This window comes from Oenanthe melanoleuca, chromosome 1 (assembly GCF_029582105.1).
Source record: "Oenanthe melanoleuca isolate GR-GAL-2019-014 chromosome 1, OMel1.0, whole genome shotgun sequence".
NCBI lineage: Eukaryota > Metazoa > Chordata > Aves > Passeriformes > Muscicapidae > Oenanthe > Oenanthe melanoleuca.
Genome location: NC_079333.1, coordinates 80,134,265 through 80,158,777, shown reverse-complemented (window position 1 = coordinate 80,158,777; position 24,513 = coordinate 80,134,265). Strand labels below are relative to the sequence as shown.

The 24,513-nt window shown below is 37.0% G+C and overlaps 1 protein-coding gene across 2 annotated transcripts in view; it reads right to left on the bottom strand.

Moving 5' to 3' along the window:
* OCA2 (OCA2 melanosomal transmembrane protein) overlaps positions 1-24,513 on the bottom strand; it is a 183,289-nt gene that overhangs the window by 38,914 nt on the left and 119,862 nt on the right. For both annotated transcript variants that reach the window (XM_056489564.1, XM_056489573.1), the window contains exons 22-24: positions 22,344-22,403; positions 21,681-21,785; positions 12,131-12,224 (exon numbers count right to left, since the gene is read on the bottom strand). In XM_056489564.1, coding sequence (XP_056345539.1) covers positions 12,131-12,224; positions 21,681-21,785; positions 22,344-22,403 — 259 coding nt within the window. The remainder of the gene's footprint in view (positions 1-12,130; positions 12,225-21,680; positions 21,786-22,343; positions 22,404-24,513) is intronic.

The window sequence follows — 24,513 nt, the reverse complement described above, 5'->3', positions numbered from 1 at the left end:
CTGTGATAATGGAGGAGAATGGATCTGTTTCACATCTCTCTCCCAAGGCAAAAGGATCACAGACTTTGTTTACCTAATCACCACTGTTCTTCAATAAATAAGGGAGCATAATTTCATTTACCAAGTTACCTTATATAAGCCCCAATAGGAGAGGAACACAAGAAAAATAATTTGCCACGTTTATAATGTGCATCTATCCTCACTTCTCTTCTCCCAAGCCTTTTCCAGAAATTAATTTATTTCTTCATTTTCTCTAAGCTTTTAACAATCTGGCAATGTATAGAAGTTAGGTATTCAGAGCTCAGAAAGACCGACCCATTTTATGTATCATTCCCATGAGTCATTCCTCAGACTTAGACATGCTGCATACTTGACTTCCACAAAGCAGATGGCTTCTGCAAATGTTTCTGATCTAAGGCACGACTCAGGAAGTGACAGTGACTCCTACATGCTGTTCTTTAACTGAAGTTTTGAACAAAGGAGGTAAAAATCTAAGAGAAATTTTTTTATGCTTTGTTAAGTCATCTCTTTTGCCATACATCACTACATTAACAATCCATTATTCTAAGAAGTCTTCCTTTCCTCCTGTTGGCATGTAGTTACTCTTCTTTTTTTGGTTTTGTTAAAAATTTTAGCTCCATGGAAACTCTTCTAGTCTGACTTTGAGAGAAACAGATCATAATGTAATTAATGCTCTGGTTAATTGTTTTAATTCAGTAAATGTTTCGGGTCACCCAGAGATCAGTATATCAAAAATTATCTCAGAATACAGGCAGAATTATTCCCCCAAAGTATTCACACATGGTACTGTTATGGCCTTCTGCATCTGAGGGTGCAAACAAAATTAGCACACATCTAAAAATATTCTTAAAAAATAATATAACACTCTTAAATTCAATAAAAATGAAGTGCTATAGTTCAGATGTTTGTGATTGGCCATTACAGTGACAGAGCAACAACTCTGAGGAAAAAAACTAAATCCCAAAAGTCACTCAGGACTTTTTTATTATTATTTTTAGTTGATTTGATTTCATGAAAGCCAAAGCTTTCCAAAAGATTTTTTTTTCAATTGAGTCCGAAGAAAATGCACGATTCTTATTTATTCCAGGATGGTTAATTATTATCAACACACATTAGGCAGCAAACAAGTTTTCATCCTGGAGCAGAGATCTGAACAAAGGTATCTATTGTCTCAGGTGAGTGGCCTAAGCAACACCTATTAAGAAAGGTAGACTGGTTTTATTTTCTCATCAGCAGCCTCCAACAGCTCTTGAGCAGATGCCACTATGGAATAAGGAAGAGACAGAAATCTTGGAGATTTCTTGAGATGAGGAAAGCATTCTACACCCACTCCCTCTAGTCCCAAATAGACATTTTAATTCTCCCTCTTTGGTTTTTAAATTCCCTTCTTTCTGCTCTCCTAGGAGCTATGCTGAGTGACCTGCTTCCTGCTTGCTGTTTTAAAGGCTTTGACACTGCAAAGGGGCTGGAGCTCAGTGCAGAGATCCTGGCTGTCTCTGAGGAGTTCTATGGACGTTGGTGAAACTGCACATCAATACAAGAGTGCATCCAATTGATCATAAAACTATTGTATCATCCTTGTGAGACACCAAGAATTATTTGTAACCTCAGCTTCTTTTTACAGACAGAAAACCTGCCCCACATGTGCTTTAGGTGTAGAGAAAAAAAGAATGATTAACATCATAAGAGGAACAGAAACCTTTAAAAAATAGTGTCTAGCATTGGTCAGTAGGAACAGTACATCTCGTTTCCCTTGCCATCTCTCTCTTTACCTCAAAGTGTATCCTAATTACTTTAATGCATGTTTAAAAATACAAAACTGAACTTGGAACAACAGCTTTCCTGGTAGGTACTGCCATGAGAATGCCAAGGCACAAGGCGTGTGGCTTAATTGAAAACAGAACAAATGAATGCAGCTAGATGTAATTAGAGTCAGGAAGGAACACTTCAGGAATTTTCAGTTCCAAACTAATCACCAGTCTACAGCATCCAAACATTCCATAAGAGATTTCTGCTCTATGTGTAGCAAAACCAGTCATCACTCTCAGAACAATGTTACTGCAGACAAGGAATATAGCTCTGGCTTCAAATTAAAGAAATAAGACTGAAACTGAGCTTGTCCCACGGCTCTGACTAGATACAGCCGAGATCTCCAAACAGCACGAGCTCTCCTATACTGTATGGGCTCTAGTAATGCCTTCACATAATGAAGTATTATGGAAAGAGTTTCTGCTTCAGCAGTGAATTGATTTCCCCAAGCAGATTTCACTTGAGAAGAAATCGTCACCTTAAATGTTATCTGTGAGGAGCAGCATTACTTTTTCATTTGTTTGGAGTGCATGTGCAGTTTAATTAGGCACTGGCTCAGCAAGTTTCAAAGAACTGCTCTCAAGTTAACAACAGAGGCAAACTTTTGTTTCACCTCCCAGGAACATCTGTCTCCACGGCACGAGTTTAATTCAGTAGCGGAACAGCAACACCATGACCTTCTGAATCATGGAAAACTGAAGACTATGTTAATGTACACATTAAATTCATTCTGGTTGGTGCAAATTAAGAATAGACATTTTTTAGGACTTCACCCAGCCTTCACTTCATCTTCACATCATCTGCAATTTTAAAAACAATTCCACTTAAAAAAGGCTCCTGCTCTCTCAAAACAAAATAACATGGATCAACTGTATCAACACATTACAATAACCAATCTGTTCTGAGGACTCCTATTGTAACTTTGTTGATGACTCCTACTCACCTTTAATCACAAGGCAGGTAGCTACTGAGAAACTGGATTTACTACAATGAATTGTTATATTTCTAATGTCAATAGTATGTGATTACTATGAAGTAATACATTTTAATCGAATATATTTTCTTCTTTTTATTGCTAACAGACTATGCACACTGTTGTCAATACTAACTATGCTTAATAGTTCATAAGCATGATACATTTTTCTTAATGAAAAAATAGTAATTCTAAGTAGCTGCTTATGCTACACAGAAGAAAACAGTGGAGGAACCCTCACAGATCATAATTTTTTTTCCTAGCTTTGCACAGTCATTTCAGAAAAAAAGTAGAAAGTCTTCTATTACTTCTTTCTAGAAAAGGTGATATAAGAGTTTCTTTCTGATATTTCTCAAGGCAAATAACTTTGAATATCTTTAGGGTATGTGAAATCAACCCCAAGTGTAAGACAGTATTTAACAGTTTTAGTTAAGAATAAATCTATCAAGAAATATCCAAGCCCCACAAATTAAAACGTGCCTTTTTATCCCCAGCTAACTTAGACCTAGAAGAAGGAAGATGTTGACAAGGTTTGGTAAGCCTGATTTGATACCTGCACTGTCCTCCAGCCCCACTTCTCCCAGCCTTCTTCCATTTGTAGTTACTTCCACACAACCCATCACTCAGCTATTGCCCTGTGCTGCATGGCTCCTTCAGACACTGCCCAATCTGAACCCAGACCTTGCACACCACACACAGTGCACCTCTCATGGGCCAGACAGCCTCTTCCTCAGTAGACAGAGTTTGCCCAAGTCACTCTAACCTGCAATGCACTGAGGACCAATGCTGGGAGAACCAATTAGGCTTACTGAAAGAAAGGCTGGGAAATCAGATTAGAATCACAGCAAGAAAAGGGAGAGAGTTTGAATCAATAATGTGTGTCCTACAACTTCAAGCCTCATCCTCAGCTATTGATTTTTACTTGTCAGCAGCCCATCTATTATATCTAAATGCTGTTGGTTCTCAGGAGCCCCTTTAGCATTGCCCTCTCAAGAGCAAGCCTAAACCTTTTGTTTGCTGCATTAATACATTTGCTGGAAAAATCAACTCAAAGTGCCTGGCAGGATTAGTGTTTATTACTCAAAGCACTGAGAAATCAAAGGGAAGGGATTATCACTAATAAAGCTTTTTGGCCTAGCATAAGCAGCCATCATAACAGTAACTTCCTTGAATATAAAGGCGATAATACCTTGGGTAAAAACCAAGTGGATGGGTAACAGAAAAGTTTATTTTGCTGTGAGAATTACAGACCATTTCCCTTCCACTTGCCCTAATAGGGGAGAACAAGCTATACCTGTGCTTAACCAAGAGGCCTTCTGCATTTTCTCTCTCCTGTATCTCTGGACAGCTAATGCAAATGTTAAAAGACTATCCTAAAAGCTATGAGAACAGCTTTTCCCTAGCCTTTAACAAGCATCTGTGACAGGCCCAGTTTTACACAGGACAGCTGTTCTGCTTTGTCCAGACAAGGATTCTCTTTCTGAAACAAGGAGTTTTCCAGAGTCATGAATAATTTTAGGGTGCGGATTCTCAGCCCTGCTTTTTGCTGTAGTGAATCATGAACACTGACCAGTTCTGGTTTTGATTAGCTTTATAGAAGACAGACTTCACAGTTTTCATAAATTTTCAGTTTCACACAAAAGTAATACAGATTTGCCTCATTAAAAAAACAAAACAAAACAAAAAATCCCCACATTTATATTCATTTGTTCAACGTCCACAAGTCTCGAATATTTTTGTCATCAATGAAGAGAATCATGGCCAATTGAACAGTAGCAGTCCCTAAAAGCAACATCAAGTCATAGGCATGCATGAGCTCATTTCATACTGTTATTTGTGATAAAACACAGCCTTATGATGCCAACATTTTTAATTTTACTTATTTGGAAATATTTTGAATGGTGTATTTCTACATAAATGCATAAACTTGGACATTGTAAGAGAAAAAATTGAAAGAACATGAATGAAAGTTTTGAGTTCAATAATCAAGAAAGTTCATTGAACTGCATCCAACCTAATGGTTTCAATAAGGTGAAATTTACCCCTTTTTCTCACCACTACAGAAGCAGGATAGTTGTATAAGAATTACACTAGTGACTGCTCATTGTTTACTTTTTGCTATGAGAGGAAAAGGTGAAATTTAAATTTGTCATTTTTCTACCAGAAGTGTGAAAAAAATAAGGTGAGTTGCTGAACATCCTGCACTTGTTATTTTAGTGACCTAAAGAAATCCATAAACTTCTATGAAATCCAGACATCTATAAAAAATACATAAAACTTGAGTTGGTCACTAAAGCCACTTTTCTCCTCTGAGTCAATCTACCCAGTGCAAGTGTAAAAAATACCATTATAATGATGGATAGTGCCAGTAGTCTGACACACCATTCCCCCATGCCCTGAGACACATATTCAAGTAGCTTTCAGTTAATGCTTTTAATACTGCACATATTTCATATTTTTAATGCTGTACATATTTCATCTCTGATTTTTAGATTCAAAGACTCAGACTATGTCTCAGTTTCACAGCTTTGCCACATATCATGTTAATGGGGACCAAATATTGAAAAACTGTTTCATATACAGAAATCTGGCATAAGAGAACATTATTCTTTACTTTATCATAATATACTTTGAAGATAACTGTGCTAAATAGATTTATCAATATCCATATAAATAATATCTAGAGCATGATTATGATTTTCTTTAGTGTCATACAGAGTGTCTGATTTGTCAATATAAATCAATATGATTTATATTTATATTATTTCTCAATTTCTTCCTCAAGTGCAGAAGATGCAGCATTGCCTGGAAAGTGTCTGCAGAGGAAGAAAAGTAGATAATCCAGGATTATATTCTGCCTTAAGTGTTTGGAGTTTTGCTGCAGCTTCCCTGCCTTGTTCTGTGTGATAGTCCAAGTGCTACCTTCTAACTAAGAGGAATATTCCTCTTCTGCTGACAGCTATTAAGAGTCTGTATTCTCATACTGCAACAACCCACTGATACAACAAAATCAGTTTGCCTATTCCATGTAATTCTGAAAACAGAAGTGGCTAAGGTGTCTGGAAAGAACCTTCTGCCGTTTATGATAAAGAAATGCACAAAGCAAGTAAAGAAAATTAAATGCACCTCCACACAAACTTCGTAGGAGCCCCAATGCCATGTCTGATCATTATCCTATCCCTAATTTGCAGAACTTTATAACTTGCAGTAAAAACTGCAATTTTACACAGATTGAAAACCATTATTAGAAGCATTTCAAATTTATCAGTAATGCTAGCATTATAATCAAGTGACTTTGGCGTTCAGTATAAATTTATTTTCTAAATCAATATTATACATAGCTGTCTTATGTCCAATTCAAAATCTAAGATTTGCCATAGAAACTATAAATCCTCATCAGTGCAGGTGAAACAGCATCCTTTACCCCATATGCTTCATATTTCACCCTTTATGACATACATACATCTACATGTGCATGTCTGCCAAGGTAACTCTTTCCAAGCTTAGAAAAATGTCCTTGCTGAAAAAATTATACTGGCTTCAATATTGGGGTTATTTTCCATATTAACTCCATATCTTAAAACCAAACTGGTCTCTGATATTGCCTTCATACAGACAAATATATGTCTGTCAAATGGATCCACTCACTTTTGGCTGGTTTTACAGTTTAGGTTCAACATTTTCTTCTTCATGTCTCCCACATCCCAGAGGACAATCTTTGGCAATCTCAGAGAATATCCTTTAGTTGCAGGGAGTCTGGAAACAAGCCTGGGTCTCACACCAAGGACTTTTCAGCACTACTGAGCTCTAAGAACTTCACACTCTAAAAGCATGAATATAGCTCAGAGGTTGAATGGCATGAAAGAACTAAGGAAAGCAGCAACTGGATTTTTATAGGAGGTTACAGAAAACAGCAAGAGGACAGTTTGGGCACTCAGGTATAAGCTGAGTGAAAAGAGTCCTCATGATTATATCCAATGTTTTTCACACTACAACAAAACTTTCAGGTAACATCTGAATGAGCTCTATATTAAGAACAAGAATAGAGTAATACCATGGACAGCAGCCACTGTTGAATGAATCAGTGCAAACATCACAGAAACAATGCAAAGTACATTTAGAAAGCAACTTAGATATTAGTGAAAGACATACAAAAAGCCTTCTTCTAGATATGTACAATTTAAAGGTATAATGTTGCTAAAGACTGCCCTGAGGTCTTTAAATAAAAACTATGAGGTATTTCTTAAATTGCCCTATTTGATTTGCCTGCCTTTCAAAGTCAAGAGCAGCAACATCCTTTATCTTTTGAAAGATTGCTCTCATTCCCTAAAATACCACCCTTTTATTTGGATTGAGTTTTATATTGGAAAAAAATATATATTAAACAGAACTGTCTTGCCCATAACACATAGAATTGAGCCCCAGGATTTCTTGTCATTAAAAGGCTCTTTTAGAACCAAAAGGATCTTCCAATATTCATGTCCTGGTTAAAATCAAGCTCAGGTAGGTATATTATTTCTACCAAAAAAATTTCCCACAGTTTCAATTACACATTTTATACAACAATAAAGATCAAAACCAAAGCTGAATACTGCTCCTCCTAAATAACAGCTATATTTTTACACCGTGCATTAAATCTTTCAAATTGAAAAGTGTTTTACAAATTTGATCTATTGTAACTATAAAAGAACAGTAAAGTAGCTACAGTTTTTCATAATGCTAATTATCACATATTTATTGCATTTTATGTTTTCTGAAAGATATAACTTTTCTTCATATTGCAGAGAAGGAGGGTTGGTTTATGAATATAAACAATATTTTTAGCTTTATACCTTCAGTGTGTCTGAGGCTTTAAACCTAGTTTAGGATTTTATTGAGCAGAATCTGCAGGAATAATAAATCAGTGATATTCCACTGTGCAAGGCCCCATCTGCACCAGGGACCAAAGAAGGGCTGCTGAGAGGCTGAACAGCTACAGCACTGGACTATTGAGAGAAATCCCACTGTTTAGCTACACTGTGGGATGGCTGCAATAGCTGTAATTAGCACAATGTCCTGTGGATAACGAATTTTATTCACACCTGGGTTTTGACCCTGTAAGGTTAGAAGAGAAGTGCCAGCTATCCTCTCTTCCTGCCTTCTGTCTTGACATAGAGCCTGTGACTGGGTTGTGTGGCCAGAATTGCACAGCGGAATGCATCCCAGAAACTGTCTATTTCTGCAGAATTGCAACAGTAATGACTTTCAGGTGTTGTCCTTCAGGAAAATATATGGAAAAAGAAAATAGTACAAAACTATACATTGAAAAAATATCTCCTCTGGACCACACTAATAGTCACTGCAGCAGAGTTTTTGCACTTTTCTATGCTAGCAACAGAGATTTCAGAAGGTAGGAAATTTCAAAAATTAATTTTTTCTTTTGGTTTTTTTTCTGAAAGCATACCTTTTATAAATCATGAAAAAAAAAAGAGAAAGAGAAAAAAAGGCAAATAAATGCCAGTTTTTAAATGTCAAATGAAGAAAAACCCCTGAAATAATACCTTAGCTATAACCTCTCAATTCAGTAAATAGTCTCATTCTACATAATTGAACAATCTTAACAGGTGAATTTCTGACTATACACTTACTCATTTTAAGTTGAATCCCTATTTTATGCTCTTTTAAAAGTCATGAGCCAAAATAAAAAGTGCAATTACAGTTCCTCTTATTCTGAAATTGCTGTAGTTAGCAACCTTCATTTGCTCTCCAGAATTTCAGCATTCCCTTGGTGGTATTGGAAGGTCCACATAAAACTCAGTCTCCAGAGTGTAATAATTCCATCAAGTAGTAGAATACAAAATATTAATGAATGAAGCTTTAGTAAGTGCCCTCTCATGCAAAAGTTCTACAGATACAGATTCATCAGAATGCCCCAGAAGTTTCTTCCTTGTTTACTTCCTTCACTACCCTTAATATTTCCTGTTTTCTTTCCCTTCATTGTTAACATGTAATTGAAATACTGGCAGATCACACATGAAAAAAACTCCATGAGCAACAAAATTTTTCCAGGTGCTTAGTCAGCCTCACCACTAACACTCAGAAAAAGATGTGAATAAATAAGGTTGGTGAACATCCAGAAAATCTAACTAACCAAAATCCCCAAAAGCCTGAATTCATTTCACCTGTCCTTGGGAACTTCTCTCAGACATATGAGGGGCTCCAACATGCTCTGCAGAGATCATCTGGCAATTTCAGTGCATGAATAAACACCTTGGTCGTTTTGCTGTCTCCATCACCAAATATAGAGGCTGGAGCAGCCTGACTCCTAACTTACTACTTTCTAACTTTCCAGATCTAACTTTCCACAACCAGGTTCCCTGGAAAATTGTCATGTTTATTTCTCAACTATGTAAGATTGACCTGACCTGGACAAGAAAATTTTTGCCAAAAAGAACAGGCCAACTACGAAGAACATCCAAAGAATTTGAAATTATGACTCTCTCACCAGGAACTCATCATGGTCATCACTGAACTTGGCTTTCTTGATAAGAGACAGGATTTTTCATCCCTTCTCACCTTCAAAGACACATTTCACAGAACAAGGAGCATCTATGCAATATTCCTTTACTCCTTTGTCTGAGCACCAGGCCATGAAAGACTGAAATTTAGCAGCAGCAGCTCTCTTTTGGGAGACAATGACAACAAAGTGGCAGTTATACCATCAAAGGTCTTTTCATCTTATTTGAGACTGACTCCATCCTTCTTTCATTTCCAGAACAACAGCTAAAGCAATGAAGGAAAATTACAGCCTTTTCTCATCCTATCATCTTCCAAATATGTAGCTGCCTGTGCAGTTTGTGGCAAAAGGAAAAAAGTAATTGCAACCAGGGAAATTTTTTAGGAGAAAATGGATGCCGTTTTCCTAGACAGGCACAAATGCCGATGCTCCCTTTACAGACACATTAGTAGTGTTTACCCTGAGCTACAGAAATGTTATCAAATTACCAGAAATTAAATTCTGCATTATGTACTAAACAGCTAAGCCTATAATATGTAGTTGTAATCTATTTCTTCATAAGAATCTTCTACAAAATATCTTGTTTGTCAAGTTCCCTTGGTTGCATAAGCAGTGATAAGATCCAATCTTTTGCCCTAAGCACCAGGCAGTAATGATATCATTGTCATCTACTCCTTCTGCAACTGCATTAGCCTACCTTGAGGATCCCTTCACACACTTCAGGGATGATGGGAATTCTCTTTTGGAAATTATCTTTTAAGGACCATCAGCACTTTTTTTTTAAGAAAGAAAAGCCCTATTTCCCCCACTTTTCAAGGCTGCATCTTTTAAAGCTAAAGCTTTCACACACTTCTTTTCTCCAACAATAAGCTCCTGTCCATTAGCTCTTCATCAGTGGAAAATCAGAAGCATATTAAATTTCAGCCTAATACTCCTCTAGAAGATATTTGCCAGTATAACTCAGCATTTGCCAGTATAACTCAGCATATGCTCAGCTTTATCCTAATAGAGAACAGTCAGGAAAGTTTAAGCTTTTGCTAATAATGATCTAACCTTTTATCCAAATATTTGTATGGAGCATATCTGAATCCCTAGGCACCTTCTATGGATCTCTAATCTCTTTAATTCAAATAATTCTCATGGCTCTGTTTACATTTTTATTTTTTGTCTCATACTGCATACACACAGAAGTCTCTCAAAATCCAGGCATCCCTTCAGCAAATTAAATTAAAGGAATTTGGGTTGCGATGATAACTGATAGTTTAGGAAAATCAGCTGAGACTGCTAAAGGCTCCAATTCTGCATCCCAGAATGTGTCAGCTTAATCTGCCTAACTTTATGTTCCACGAGCTATTTTTTTATCTGAAAATTTAATGAAATGAGAGTATGTTCAGTGATCAACAAATTCACAGAATCATAGTATCATTTAGGTTGAAAAAGACCTCTAAGAACTCTGAGTCCTATAAAAAAGTGAAGAAGTACAACATTTTTATGGCAAACATCTATATGAAGATATGCTGATTATTCTAATCACTGGTTTTAAAGAGGAAGAGATTAAAGTCACAACATAATGATGAGTAATGATGAGTACAAAGAGATATTCTTCAAATGAATAACTGGTGTGAAATTGTCCTGCCTTTGCAAGATGCTCTTAAAATTCAATCTGTAAATTACATCACTATAATCACTGTTAGGTATTAAGGTCACTTGCACTAGCAATCACTTAGCTGAATAAACAAACCTGGACGTGTATTGCATACAAAAGTGGTTTTAGTTATCCCTGTGGAGTCACAGGAGCTGCTTGGAGGGGGGTGGAGGGGAAGAAGGGGTGGATCTATGGTGGAGCAACATGTTATTAATTGTAACTTCATAAACATAACTACCTAAATATTTAGGGATCGAAACACAGCCAATACAACATAATTAGCATTAAAATTCTAAGAAGTAAAAAAAAAATAAATAAAAAAATTAACTTTATTTCCGATTTAAAACTTACACATTTTAATGGCACTTATTGGACTTGCTATATGGAAATGTTGTATTGTTGACATCTTCACAAGCCAGTTCCAAAATATTAAAAAATATCCTTGAAAGTATTAATTTAAAAACTACTTTGCTATTCTCTTTTGTTCTTATAAAAATAAAGACAAAATCCAGGGCCTACAGTACATACATGCTGCCATTTTAGTTTAAAAAAAATTTTAAACAGTCAAAAAAACATCTCCTTGTTTTGTGCTAAAGTACTAACAATATACAAAATACCAATTAATACCAAGATGGGCCATAGAAGAATAGCTGTTAGATTCATTATCAGGTACATTTCCCAAAGAAATGTATCTTCCCAAAAGTATTTTCCTTACAAGGAGGTGTGATAAATAGGTCAGAAAATGGATACTGAAACAAGTTCTGTAAACCAGCCAGAATATCTCCCAGTGACTTCAGCAGATTTTGAATCAAGCATTCAGATCTTAGCTATTATACATCTTCTGCATCTTTTCAATGAGCAATGATGGCTTTCTGTTCTGAAAACCAAATGTATCTTTGTCTTTTCTCTCACAAAAGATCAGAACCCTATAAGCACCATCTGGACTGTTCCTTTGTACGTCTGTAGATTATGCAGACACAGACTTCAAACACAGGCTGCAAAAATCCTATTGTAGCAGCAGCAACTGACTGGGATCTTCATCCAGGAGTGCTTTGAAGTCAAAGGAGCTGAATCAGGCCCTCCATATGCCTTGCACAGTAAAATGATTGAACCTATTGTGCCAGTTTACACATGCAATAATTGCATAGCTGTTACCTTATGTCAGCTCTCTCACATAAACTCTTACCTCCAAGGCATGCACCCATGGCCAATGAGAAGATTAATGGTTTCATAGGCAAGTTAACATCTGGATCTTTACTCAGATTGAGAAGCACAGGAATCTGTGGTTCAAAAAGAAAAGAGAGAGAATCAGAGGACATTATCCAACCTCAGCACAACATGAGTAAAGTTCATTAAAGGAAAAAACTTAAACCACCAATAAATCCGAAGAGTAATGTGGGGGAGGGAATTGTTTTGTTCTTGATGTTGCTTTTCTTAATTAGTTTCTTTGCATCATATGCTTGGTTTATACTCGTTTTTCCCTGACTCTGCTAGTCCCAGAGCTGAGGAGAAGCTATTGATATTAGACCAAGCCTGACACAAGTGCTGCTAACAAAACTGAGGCTGTCTTCAGGTTTTGAGTGCCTTCCATGAGACCCTTTGGGTCTGCAGGGAACTGACAGTGATTATAAATCAATTGTCCCTTCATTTCTTGTAAGCTAAAGGACAAAGATGTATCTCCTCTTCTTGCCAGAGATGACAGTAAAAGATGCTCAGACCTCCACAGTGAAGATGGCTGTAGATCATGAGCCAGTAACCAAAATATTACAAGTCTTTTTGTAATCAAAATTATCTGATCTATTAGGGAAAAATTGAGAAAACTGCTTTTGGCAGGCTTCTGAATTCATAAGCAGATCAGAGTTATTTTACTTCTTATTTCAATATTATATTTACCAGAGAATGTGGATTTAGTTCACTGGGAAATGTTTGCAAATGGTTTAATGCCAGCCAGCAACTAAGCTCCATGTGGTTCCCATCTCATACTCCCCCACACCTCCCCTTAGAGGGAAAGAATCAGGAAAAAACATTAAACCTTATGGGCTGAGATAAAAACAATTTAATGATTGAAAAAAATATTCTAACAATAATTAATCATTATCATGATATTAAATAAGATTAATATTATTATATTATTATTATTATTTTAATGAAAATTATAGAAAAAGCAGTACAATGGAAGATAGATAAATTATGTATAATACAATTGCTCACCACCTGCTGGCTGCTGCCCAGTCCATCCCCTAGAAGCAATTAGTGACAATTGGACAATTCCCTAGATTTTATATACTGTGTCATTCTGTGGTATTGAATATCCCTTTGGCCAGTTTGTGTCAGCTCTCCTGTTATGCTTCCTCACCCACCCTCCAGGTTCTTGTGCTCCTGCTCCCTGGCCCAGCATAGGAAAATAAACAGTTCTTGACTGTGGATAAGCAATGCTTAACAACAGCCAGAACATCAGCGTGTTATCAAGATTATTCTTATAGCAAATCCAAAGCACAGCACTGTGGCAGCTATTACTAAGAAAATTAATTCCAAAACCAGAACAGGCAGTTTTATGAATTTTGTTAAATTGCTTTAGCAAAGAAAATAAAATTAAAACAAAAAAAAAGAAAAAACAAAACCTGAAAAGCAAAATAAAATTTGTAGGAAGATGTAATAGACTTCATTGGGCAATTGGTATAGAGCCCAAAAATAGAACAGGCAGGCTTTCTAGCCAGATCTAACACCCATTCTCAGGCAGGAACATTCTTCAAAGCTAAACAACTTCACCTTAGTTCAGAAAAATGGTTTGAGCTCAATATAATTTTGTGACCACTTGGTTTGAAAAAATGGTGTGATCAACATCTGTATTGAGAAATTTATTGGGAAGGGGAGAGGTGACAATATTATTCTCCTGTTTTTAACATGTTCAGAGGTTTATGGGACCAAAAGAGAAAGTATAAGAAAATGTGGAATGGTAAGACATGAAGCAGGAAGAGATTTGAGAAAATAACTGATATCTTAAAATTAATGCTTTCTCAGAGTCTAGGAGTTTCAGTAGTGAAAAGAGTTATGACTTTTAATCCTCCAGTTTGTCATTTTAATGTATTTTACAGTTCACCCTCAAGGGGTATGATCTCTTCTGCTTCTTGAAAAATGCTTTCACTTTGATGGCTGAGTGATGCTCACCTTTATTGACTGTGTGTGTTCTTTTGGTATGGAGCAATATATAGGCTTTATGAGGAATTACAACTCTTTCCCCATTCCTCCCACCAGTGGTGCTACTTATCCCTCCTAAACCCTCTTATTGATTAGCCTAAATAAGCTAATTTCTAAACAATTATTCTTGAATTTTACATTGCCTGAAGATGTCAATTTCTATTTTAAGGCCTAAAGAAGGCTCAGCATGCCCAGCATCTTGTCTGTTTTTCTCAAGAAACCATAAAGAAAGATGTCATTTCTCATCACAGACTTTATTTCTCTCAAACTGTCACATCTAGAACATATTATACAATACAAAATTAAGTTATATTTATTTTAAAACAATTTAGTGTTTCAATATTTCCTATTGTTGAGGTCAGTCCTAAAGCTGTTGTTGCCAGACAGCTCCAGAGTGCAGAGCATATAATGCCCCACATCCCACTAGCACACCAGATATGCAGAGAGGAGACCAGAGGAGGGGCATTGGTACCACTCTATCAGTGAGCATCTCCTCCTGGGATGAGCAGCAGACTCACAAAGAGTGAAACCCTCTCAGCAATTCTGCTTCCCAAAGACAGTACTTGTACAAGTGTTTGCACACCCTCGTTGTGCAAGAAGAGTACTTAAACATGTTACCAGGTCCTATAGCTGTGCAGTGCAGTAAAATTCAGCAGGTCAAGAGTGGCCCAAAAACACTGATTAATATTCAAGGATCACCTCCTCCAAGCTCAGAAGCACATCCTGACAAAGAATAAATCAGGTGAAAATGCCAGGAGACCTACATGGATGAAAAAGGAGCTCCTGGACAAACAGAGGAAAAAAGAACCTTATAGAGGGTGGATGCAAGGACAGGTATCCTGGGAGTAATAGAGATTGTACAAGCAGCCAGAGATCAGGTTAGGAAAACTAAACCCTAACAGAGTTAAATCTGGCAAGGGACATCAAGCAACAAGAAAAACTGCTATAGGTACCTCAGTAATGAAAGGAAGACTAGGGAAAATGTGGAGGAAAGAAATAGGAGACCTGGTTATCATGGACATGTGGAAATGGCTGAGGTGCTCAATAACTTCTCTGTCTTGGTCTTTACCAGCAAGCCTTCCAGCCACATTGCTTAAAAAATAGAAGGCAAAGGTAGGTACTGGGGGATTGAAGAACCACCTGCTGTAGGAAAAGATTAGGTTGGAGACCATTCTAAGGAAACAGAAGGTGCCCAAGTCCATGGGACCTGATGAGATAAATCTGCAGGTCCTGAGGGAGCCGGCTGAGGAAGAAGTTTCCACTGATTGGAAAAGGGGAAACATAACCCTCTTTTTTTAAAAGAGAAAAAGAAAGATCTGGGAAACTACAAGCCAGCTAGTCTCACCTCAGAAACTGGCAAGGTCATGGAGCATGGTCCTCCTGGAAAGTATGCTGAGGCAAATGGAAAACAAGGAAGGGATTGATGGCATCCAACATGGCTTCACTAAGTGCAAATGGTGCCTGGCAAATTTGATGGCTTTCACCCAAATTGAAGAGGCATGGGTCTGATGGACAGACCATTTGATGGGTAAGAAATTGGTTGGATGGTCATAATTAGAGAGTTGTGGTCGAGCCAAAGGGAGCCCGTTGACAAGTGTTATTCCTCAATGGCTGATATTGGGACTGGTGCCATTTAACACTTTTATCTTCTATATGGAGAAAGTGTTCAATACCAGGTTACATAGGGCTTTGAACAATTTGGTCCAGTGGAAGGTGTCCCTTCCCATGTCAGGAGGGCTGGAACTGGATGATCTTTAAGATCTTCCAACCTAAATCATTCCACACTCCTATGATATTTTCCGGTTTGTCTATTTGCACAAATTGTCTATGAAACAGCAATTCACACCATTATTTTAAGGACTTACTGCTGCTCTACACCCTGGGACTTCTCTACACACACTTTGCTAAGAGCTGCCTGTGGCAAAGATGTCTTCTGTGAAAACTGCAGGTAATGTGCATTAATAGCAAACAAACTATTTGTAGCTTCCCAAACTGGTTGATGATTGCTCTGTCACAGCAGATGGCTACAGCCTAGTCTTGCACTTTTACTGAGCAGTGAAATTGAAGACATCATAGACAACTCTGGAAGGGCAGAGGGCATGGAAATTCCAAAAATAAAGCAGGCATTGAGAACATGAGATACATGTGAAACATTCAGCACTGCAAGAGAAAAGCATCTGGTAGCTTTAAAGACAATAAAAAGTGGGCCAAAAATTATTTACTTTCTAAGTAAGACTTGTCAGAGACTAAGTAACCTTGGCAGGCAGATGATTCATAGAAATTATTTGTTCCTCTATTGAGGAAATAGTATTTAAACTCAGCTGGAAGAGGGATTTACTGTAGCTGTCTTTTTACTTCCGGTAATAAAAGAAAAATATAAATAGATGTCTTCAGCAGATACAGCTGATAAAACATCAGTTAAACTAAAGAGCATACTGGTAATAACATCATGTCACTTAAAATTCTAAGGGCAGAAATGCATGGTTATTAAACTTGACAATACTAGGAAAGTCCAGGCCTTAAAAATTAGGAAGCCTGCCTGTCAAAGAATGTCATTGAGAGTTTAGCCCGTTGATAAAGGAAGATAAATATCAGAGGTTTAGTAGAATGACACATAGCATCAATACATTTATTCTGCAGACAAAGAAAGCTGGTATGCAACATGAAAGAAAACCCTTGTCAAAATTAAAATGAGAGAAATATAATAACCAAGATCTTGGTCAGTGAATCTTTTTATGATAGAACATTATCTGGGTGTTTTTAAAGCAATACCCAAGTATATCTGCTGGATTTGTTGCTGGCAACACAGCCTTTTACATACAAAGTTCACAGAGTTTCCCACTAAGTATTTCTCAAACTCAAAATATGGGACCCTGAATTTTTAAGGGACCAGTGGTATCAGCTGAATGTTCAGGAATCCACGGGGCAAATGGGAATCATCCCAGAGTACTGAAGAAGCCTGAAGAAGTTATGGCAGAACCCTTCTTGATCATCTACCAAAGGTCTTGGGAATCTGGGAAGATCCCTGCTGGCTGGCAGGCTGTCAGTGTTATTCCAGTTTAGAGAAAGAGCACGAAGAAAGACCCAGAGAAACACAGACCTGTTAGTCTAACTTCAGACTGTGGAAAAAATATAGAGAAGATTATACTGGGTACTATTGAAAGGCATGTAAAGAGCAATACAATCATCAGGCACAGCCAACAGGGGTTCATAGTGGGAAAGTCCTGTTTAACTGATTTGATATCTTTCTATGATAAAGTCACCCTCCTCATGGATGAAGGGAAGGTAGTGAATGTAGTTTTTCTGGATCCTAGGAAGGCTTTTGATACTGTTCCTAGAGAGGTGTTCAGTGCCCCAAGCCTGTTGATGCTTAAGAGTAATTTGGATAATGCTTTTAATAACAGGCTTTAATTTTTGGTCAATCCTGATTTGCTCAGGCAGTTGTATTGAATTATTGTTCTAGGTCTTTTCCAAGTGAAATAGTCTGTTCTATAATTCTGTAATACTTTTTTACAGCATATCTTTTACTTGGTGACAAGAATGATTGACTTTCCTACCACTTGCAGACAGCTATCACAGTTGCCAGGTGTGCTTATGCAAAGAAATGCAATAAACACTCATTCACGCAGACATATATTTAATTAGGGAGCTGGATTTTCACTTTTCAATTTTGAGTGAAGGGTAAAGTCCTGGCATTACAGTTCATTGGGCTATTTTCAATGCTCCCATCTTGTTTTGGGGCAATTCATTGTCTTTGCATACAGAATTATGAATTTCAAAATAATTTTAACTAAACAATTAGTAGACATTTTGATAATTGTTTTGCCTCCACACTGTTCCAATGCTCTATTTTAATTTAAAAAAACCCAGAATTTTGGAAAGATGGAAACAATAAAAGTACTCGACCTATAATGGACTAAATGCACTCAGAAACTCATTCCATTGTTTCTTGTGGGCAATTATCTTTGGTACAGCATCCTCTGTAGCAAAAAATATGTGCTGTGTTCTACACTCTTCATAGAGTTTTCAGTTCAGCAACTTCCATACATGAATTCCACATGGTACTGAAGTTTCTGATTGTGGATTACACCAGATTTACCCTTGACTAGAGCAGAGAAGAATTTGACCAACAGTGTTGCACTGAAAAAGTATTTTCAGGGAAAGACATTTCAAATAATACACTGATGGGATTTTTGTAATTTCAGAATATTTTAGTAAGAGAAAATATTCTCCATGTTGATGAAGGCTCCTGAAAATCATTGATATATTTACTCTGTTTAAAAACACAAATATTTTGCAGTTTAAAGTAAATCCATCTTAAAATAACTGAAAATATTTATATTTTATTCTTAAGACTGCAGATAATGTGTTTTAGGATAAGGAAGAATCCTAATTTGCCTACATAGATACACAGAATCTCTTGAAAATGCCAAGAATTTCTTCTAAGGAACCATTTTCCTTATTGGTTTTCATTACTTCAAGTCATAAAATAGTTTATTTTCTAGAATTCTGTGTAATGCTGGCTGAGATATATTCTTTAGAATATATTCTATTCTATTCAGATATAATTCCCTTTTTAAAATATCAATCTACAGTTTCCACTTTTCATATCCTTTTAAGGTGAGTTAACTGACTGCTAAGTCAACTATAAATTTTAGTGTTGTAAAATCTGAAACTTTACATGAAGCAATCAAATTTATCCAAACACAGATAAAGTGAAAGTTTTAGTCTCAAGATCCATTAATTAGGCAACAATATTTTTCCTTTTTTTTTTGTACACAAAGCAAGTCATTATGGATTTGATTATCTCACTAGTGTAAAAACAGAAACTGAAAGGAAAGTTTGGACAACCACAAATTGACTTGATTTTTTTAAATAAAACACAACATCACAGTTATAGAGCTATTTGCAGGTTTTTCTGCTTTGATTCCCTTCAGCTAAACACCTAAGCCAAGACTCAGGCTCTAATAGAATTTTGTATTTCTTCAATTTCTCAGGTAGTTCCTGGGTCAAAACACTACACATAACAGAAATTGAAAGAGATCACATCTACAGTACCTTCAGCTCAGGGGGCAGTGACCTCATACAGAAGATTGTCCCCCCTCAATGCATTTCTGAGTCACTGTGCTGATTGTGCAGCCCATCTCCTCTCCCTGTTCCAAGTCTGGACAACATGCACTGCATATTGTTTTAGGGGATGAGTAGAAGAGCTTATCCAACAGCACAGAGGCAGCACTGGGGACATTCATGTGTGAACTGATGCCTGTAGTGAAGCTTCCCCCCCCGAAGGAAGAAAACAGTATAACTTTCCAGATGCCCTTGCCATCACAGTAGCTTTTTCCACAGTCAGCTGAGGGCTCTCAATCAGAAGAACTGGGACTGGCAAGACAGCCTCATTCCTGAAACATGGGACAAAAATCATGGCATACTTTTCTTTCTAAAGCAGAAATGACACTGTTAGCATCCTTGACTCTGAGCTGCCACCCTGCCTCTCATCATCAGTGTATGATAGTTAAGGAATTCATGTACAAGTCAAAGAAGCCATTATTCCATGAGACTGGTTTCTGGTTTCCTTTAACTCCTTCCTTAATGGCAATGCCAATGTAGGCAGAGGTCATTGATGTCATCCTCCAAACACTTTTATCACTCTAGTACACAGCTGATATCTACGAAACTGCCCAGATTTTTTTGTATCTGAAGGAACTGGATGGATTCCACATCTCTACCTGGTCCATCAAAGCCATGACTAATGAAAGATGCAAAAGAGATCAACCCTCTGTCATGACATTGGCTCACCACTGGAGGAGATTTATGGAGACCTGGAGAGATTCACTACATCTGTCTTTCATTATTATGAGTGCAGGCTCTTTGTGAAGCTGGAACCTTTTCCCAGGAAAGGACAGGATCATTCATGGCTACATCATAGCAGGTGCCCCGTACTCTTATATCACTAGGTAATATCAAACCAAACTCATATATAGAAGTCCCTGATTTATGAAAAGTCATTCTACAAAAGAGTTGGGTTCAATATATTTAATACTCCTCATCAGAAGTTCATAACTTTGGCACATATACTGAAAAATAGCCTTCCAAAACGAAATACTGGTTGTTTTAAGAGTAGGAACAAAGTACCAAAGAATCAAAAAGAATTTTAAATGGAAGTTTAAAGATCTTGGTACTTAGTCACTTAGGAATATTTTACAAGTGTTTTCTAATGCAGAATGACAAAGACAAAAGTATCAGCCTATTCACTGAAGTAGATGAATCTTAATTCTGGTTTGCCAAATAGCACATTAACATCTTAACACCTCAGCTAATGACTGCTTTTACATGAGTGAGAATATGCATGTATTTTTCTTCCTGTCTCTTCTCTTTGCCTATTAAAAAAAAAAAAAAATTAAAAATTTTAGCAGTCTTCTAGCTTCATCCCAGAACAGAATGTTGACATGTCAATGTCCTGTCAATCTGTATTTGCCATCCTCAAAGATACAAAAGAAATAGTCTTCAGGCATCCCAAAGGATTCTTGTACTTCAGCCCCATTTCCTGAAACATACTCATTTCATGGCGCTGTTTGGTATTGCTCCAAGCCAATTTTTATAGACTAGCTGGGTACAAGGCAAAAATCTTCCAAGTGAAGATTTCTGCATTATTGCTTAATAGTCCTCAAGCACTTGCAGGGAGGTGACTCATCCCAAACGAATCTTTCCTTCCATGCCTATTACTTGCAGTCTATTGTGGTTAAATCAATATAATTTCACAGGAAACACCACGTTAATCAAAGCAAAATACCACATTAATATATATTTACAGAGTAGTTACAAATCTGCCCAATTTGTCATATGCCCTACAAGAAGTGTCTCAAACCTTGGCACAGGTTTAGAGTGGATATCACCATCCAATAATGAATGAAAAATTTGAAGAAAATATATACTTAGCTGAGAAAGAGCTATGCAACATTAGTATGGTATAATGAATGAATTATCACACTTTAAACAGAGAACTTGATTGAATAAACCTATGTGAGCATGCCCTAATTTGTTTTAATTTGATACTTTTCTGATATTAAAGCTCAGCTGCTGACAAGCATTTGTTATGCTTAACAAAATTTGGTGGTTCTCAAACTAATTACAAAAGTAAGGTTGCAATAAAAGGTTCGGGTGTTAAAAAAAGCATTAGCATAACTACTCAGCACATAGGAGAAAAAAAATTGATAGCAGTGGATGGGTAGTGACAGTTTCCATCAAAAAGACAATTCTATTTTTCAGGTATGTATGTGGGTATAAGAGAAGAAAACACAAAATGCAGCCAAAACAGTGCCTCTGGTCCCGCAGCTACCTGCAGCTGCTGGGGTCAATGGCCAGCTGGATACCTCAACAGTACGAGCTAGTTTCTAATACTGATTCAATCTCAGAGGATAAAGTAAGTTACAGCACAGCAGAGGTCAAAAAACCCCAAAAAACCAAACAGCAAACGATCAGCAAGCTCAGCTCTCTTGCCAGCGCCTGGAGGAGGATGTGCAGTGCTGCACAGACCTTACCATGGTAGCTGTGAAGGGGATGTTGTCAATCACAGAGGAGGCCAAAGCAGACACCCAGAGCACTAAAATGATGGCCACTGCCAAGCGCTGATCCTCAGGAACCACCTGGAATTGAGAGAGAGAAAATTATGACTTTGAGATCGGTGCTGCTCTGTGTGTCCCCCACGGCATAATTGCATGTTCTTTACGGTTTTAATTTATCCACAGTTATTATTCCTTTAGGCTCTGAGATAGGAAAGGCATCTTAGATAAAATAGCCTAACATTTAGTAACACAATTACAGTTCTTCTTCCAAGAAAACACAAACATATAGAAGTACAAAGACTGATATTTCTAATACTCAGATTTCACATAAAAGATACACTGTGAAACTGTGAATTTTGACTTTTAGCTGCTTATACTTTTTTCACCTTTGCATTTTCTGTAGTCTAAAAACTCCAAAAAAGTTTCTCTATTGCATTTATGGCTGTGTTTATTCTGGCTGTGGACAGATATATACATATTAAATATCACTCATGCTAAAGTATGACATGCTTTCTTGACATTGCCAATGCAGGAATGTAATCATTAACATCAAATTCAAAATAAAATTATTCTTTATTGTTCTACTGGCATAAAACTAGTTTTCTTACCTTTTAAAAATTATAAATATTTTAAACATACCTTTATTAGCAAAGCTGTCTGCTCTCCTATATAGTCTATTAAGTGCAGATGAGCCAAAGCCTGGGGAAAAAAATATACATTGACATCAACTAATGAACTGCATGATGTACTTACTTTTTTTCACTGGATGTAAGACAAGATATTGATATTCAACTCATGCAACCTCTACAGAAGTAATTTTCGGCGAGAAAAGATACAGCAGGAATTGGTGGCTGTATTTACAGAAGTGAGTAAAGGTTGTACTGAAATGACTTGTAGTATTACTCAGGAGTGTGGGACACAGAATCAGAGAATGGCTGAAATTTAAAGATTATTTTATTCAGTGGATACATGTCTTCTGAAAACCTGAACACAATTGATTTTAAACCAACTTCCCCAAACTGAAAATATAGATAGAAGCATATCATGTGTTTCAAAGGCTGGATGAAATCAGGCATCTCATGCTCAGTCTCAGATGAAGAAACAGGAAAACAAATTATGTTTCTGTTTTAAAGCTGTCTCAGACTCATTCACAATAACCCCCAAAACCTACAACAAAAACTACAAAAAACAGTATCCATCTGCTAAACCAGAACAAAGATCTTGGATGAATGGAAATTGGCAGCAGCATCTGAAAGGCAGGAAATCCAATGTGCAATTTAGGCACCTGAACCAAGGGGGTGAGCCCTGTAAGCACTGGACCCCAGGGCAGCCTGTGTCAGAGTGTTCTATCCTCCCTGTGAGAACCACTCCCAGTTGTACAGACATTTAGACAGAATCCTCTGCTGCTACCTCAGATGAAAAGACATGGGATAACTTCAGCCTAACTCTGATCTCTCCTTGGGCACACAGAATACAGACCCAGTCTTCACCCTCAAGGACAGTGACCTATTCCCTTGATCCATGAGGTAAAAGGGTGATTTTAACTCATGAGTTCTAGCCTCTATTTCACTTTGGTTTTGTTTTCTTTTCTTGTAGGCATGAAGAATGAAGTACTATTTTCAGGTTTAATAAGGTATATCTATTTTATGACTTCTCAGTTTCTCAGGGGAGAAAATCATATATTTTTTGGTTAAGCCTAGACCGTGCTGGTTGGCTTCTTTTCATTTTCTTCTGTCAAGTAAAAGAATCAGTCAGCTGCAATACCTCACTCACTGACATCAGTGCCTCACAGAGCTGCAGGAGTCTGTATTCACACAACACAGCTCCATATAACCCCCCCACCTGGCAGTCAGACAGAGCCCTTCAGAGATTGCAGTGGGAAAAAAAAGCATTCAACTTGCATGCTGCCACATTCCATGACAGATGCAGACAAAGATTCTAATAGGTATTGAGTGGTGTGGTGTGGGACACTGTTTTGTCAGTGACTAAGGTGCTTTCATTCAGACTGGCAATTCCTGTACCCGCAGCTCAATTGGACATCAGCTCAATAATTGTGGTTTGAGTATCACCACATAGAAAATTTGGCCCAGAAATATTATTTTTTTAACAATACATTGAAAAAGGAAAGGTTTATCTACAATTTAAAATACAGTATACAGAAAACAAGCAGCAAAACTTTTAAATACATGCACATACTCCTTACACTTAAAAAAATGTTTTTTCATTACTTTGGCTTTCCAAGAGAAAGTTTCCAAATAAATTAATTCTTGTTGGTGATTTTAAGTTACAATTTTCTTTCTAAGCTGTGTTGCTTCATCAACTCAAATATTATGACAGTGACTTTTTTTTAAATGTATGTAAAAGCAATATCGTTAATGAACAGCAATAGTTTTTGTATCATTGTTTTGTGTTCACAGTTCGAGACAAACTTTTAAACTTTTAAACTTTCAAAAGATAGTTGTCAGCAATTAAAGCCCAGATTCACATTCAGTTAATATTGATGCCTCATTAATTATCCACTAATAGAATGTATTACTTTTCAGTAAAACTCAAAATCCATTCTGAAACTCAAAAAAAGAGATGTTCAGGACACACACATCACTCCTGCAAGAGAGTCTGCAGGTTGCCCATCTCATTAGAGACAGTGACAATATAAATCACATAAATAATGTTAGGATGTCTCTATGGTCTCCAGGCCAATCTCCTGCAAACACCCAAATGCAGGTCAGAAGTTAATACCCTGCCACTGTCCTCCTCTGCATGTAAACTTCACAGAGGCTCTCCTGGATATTCCTGTGTCTTCTAAAGG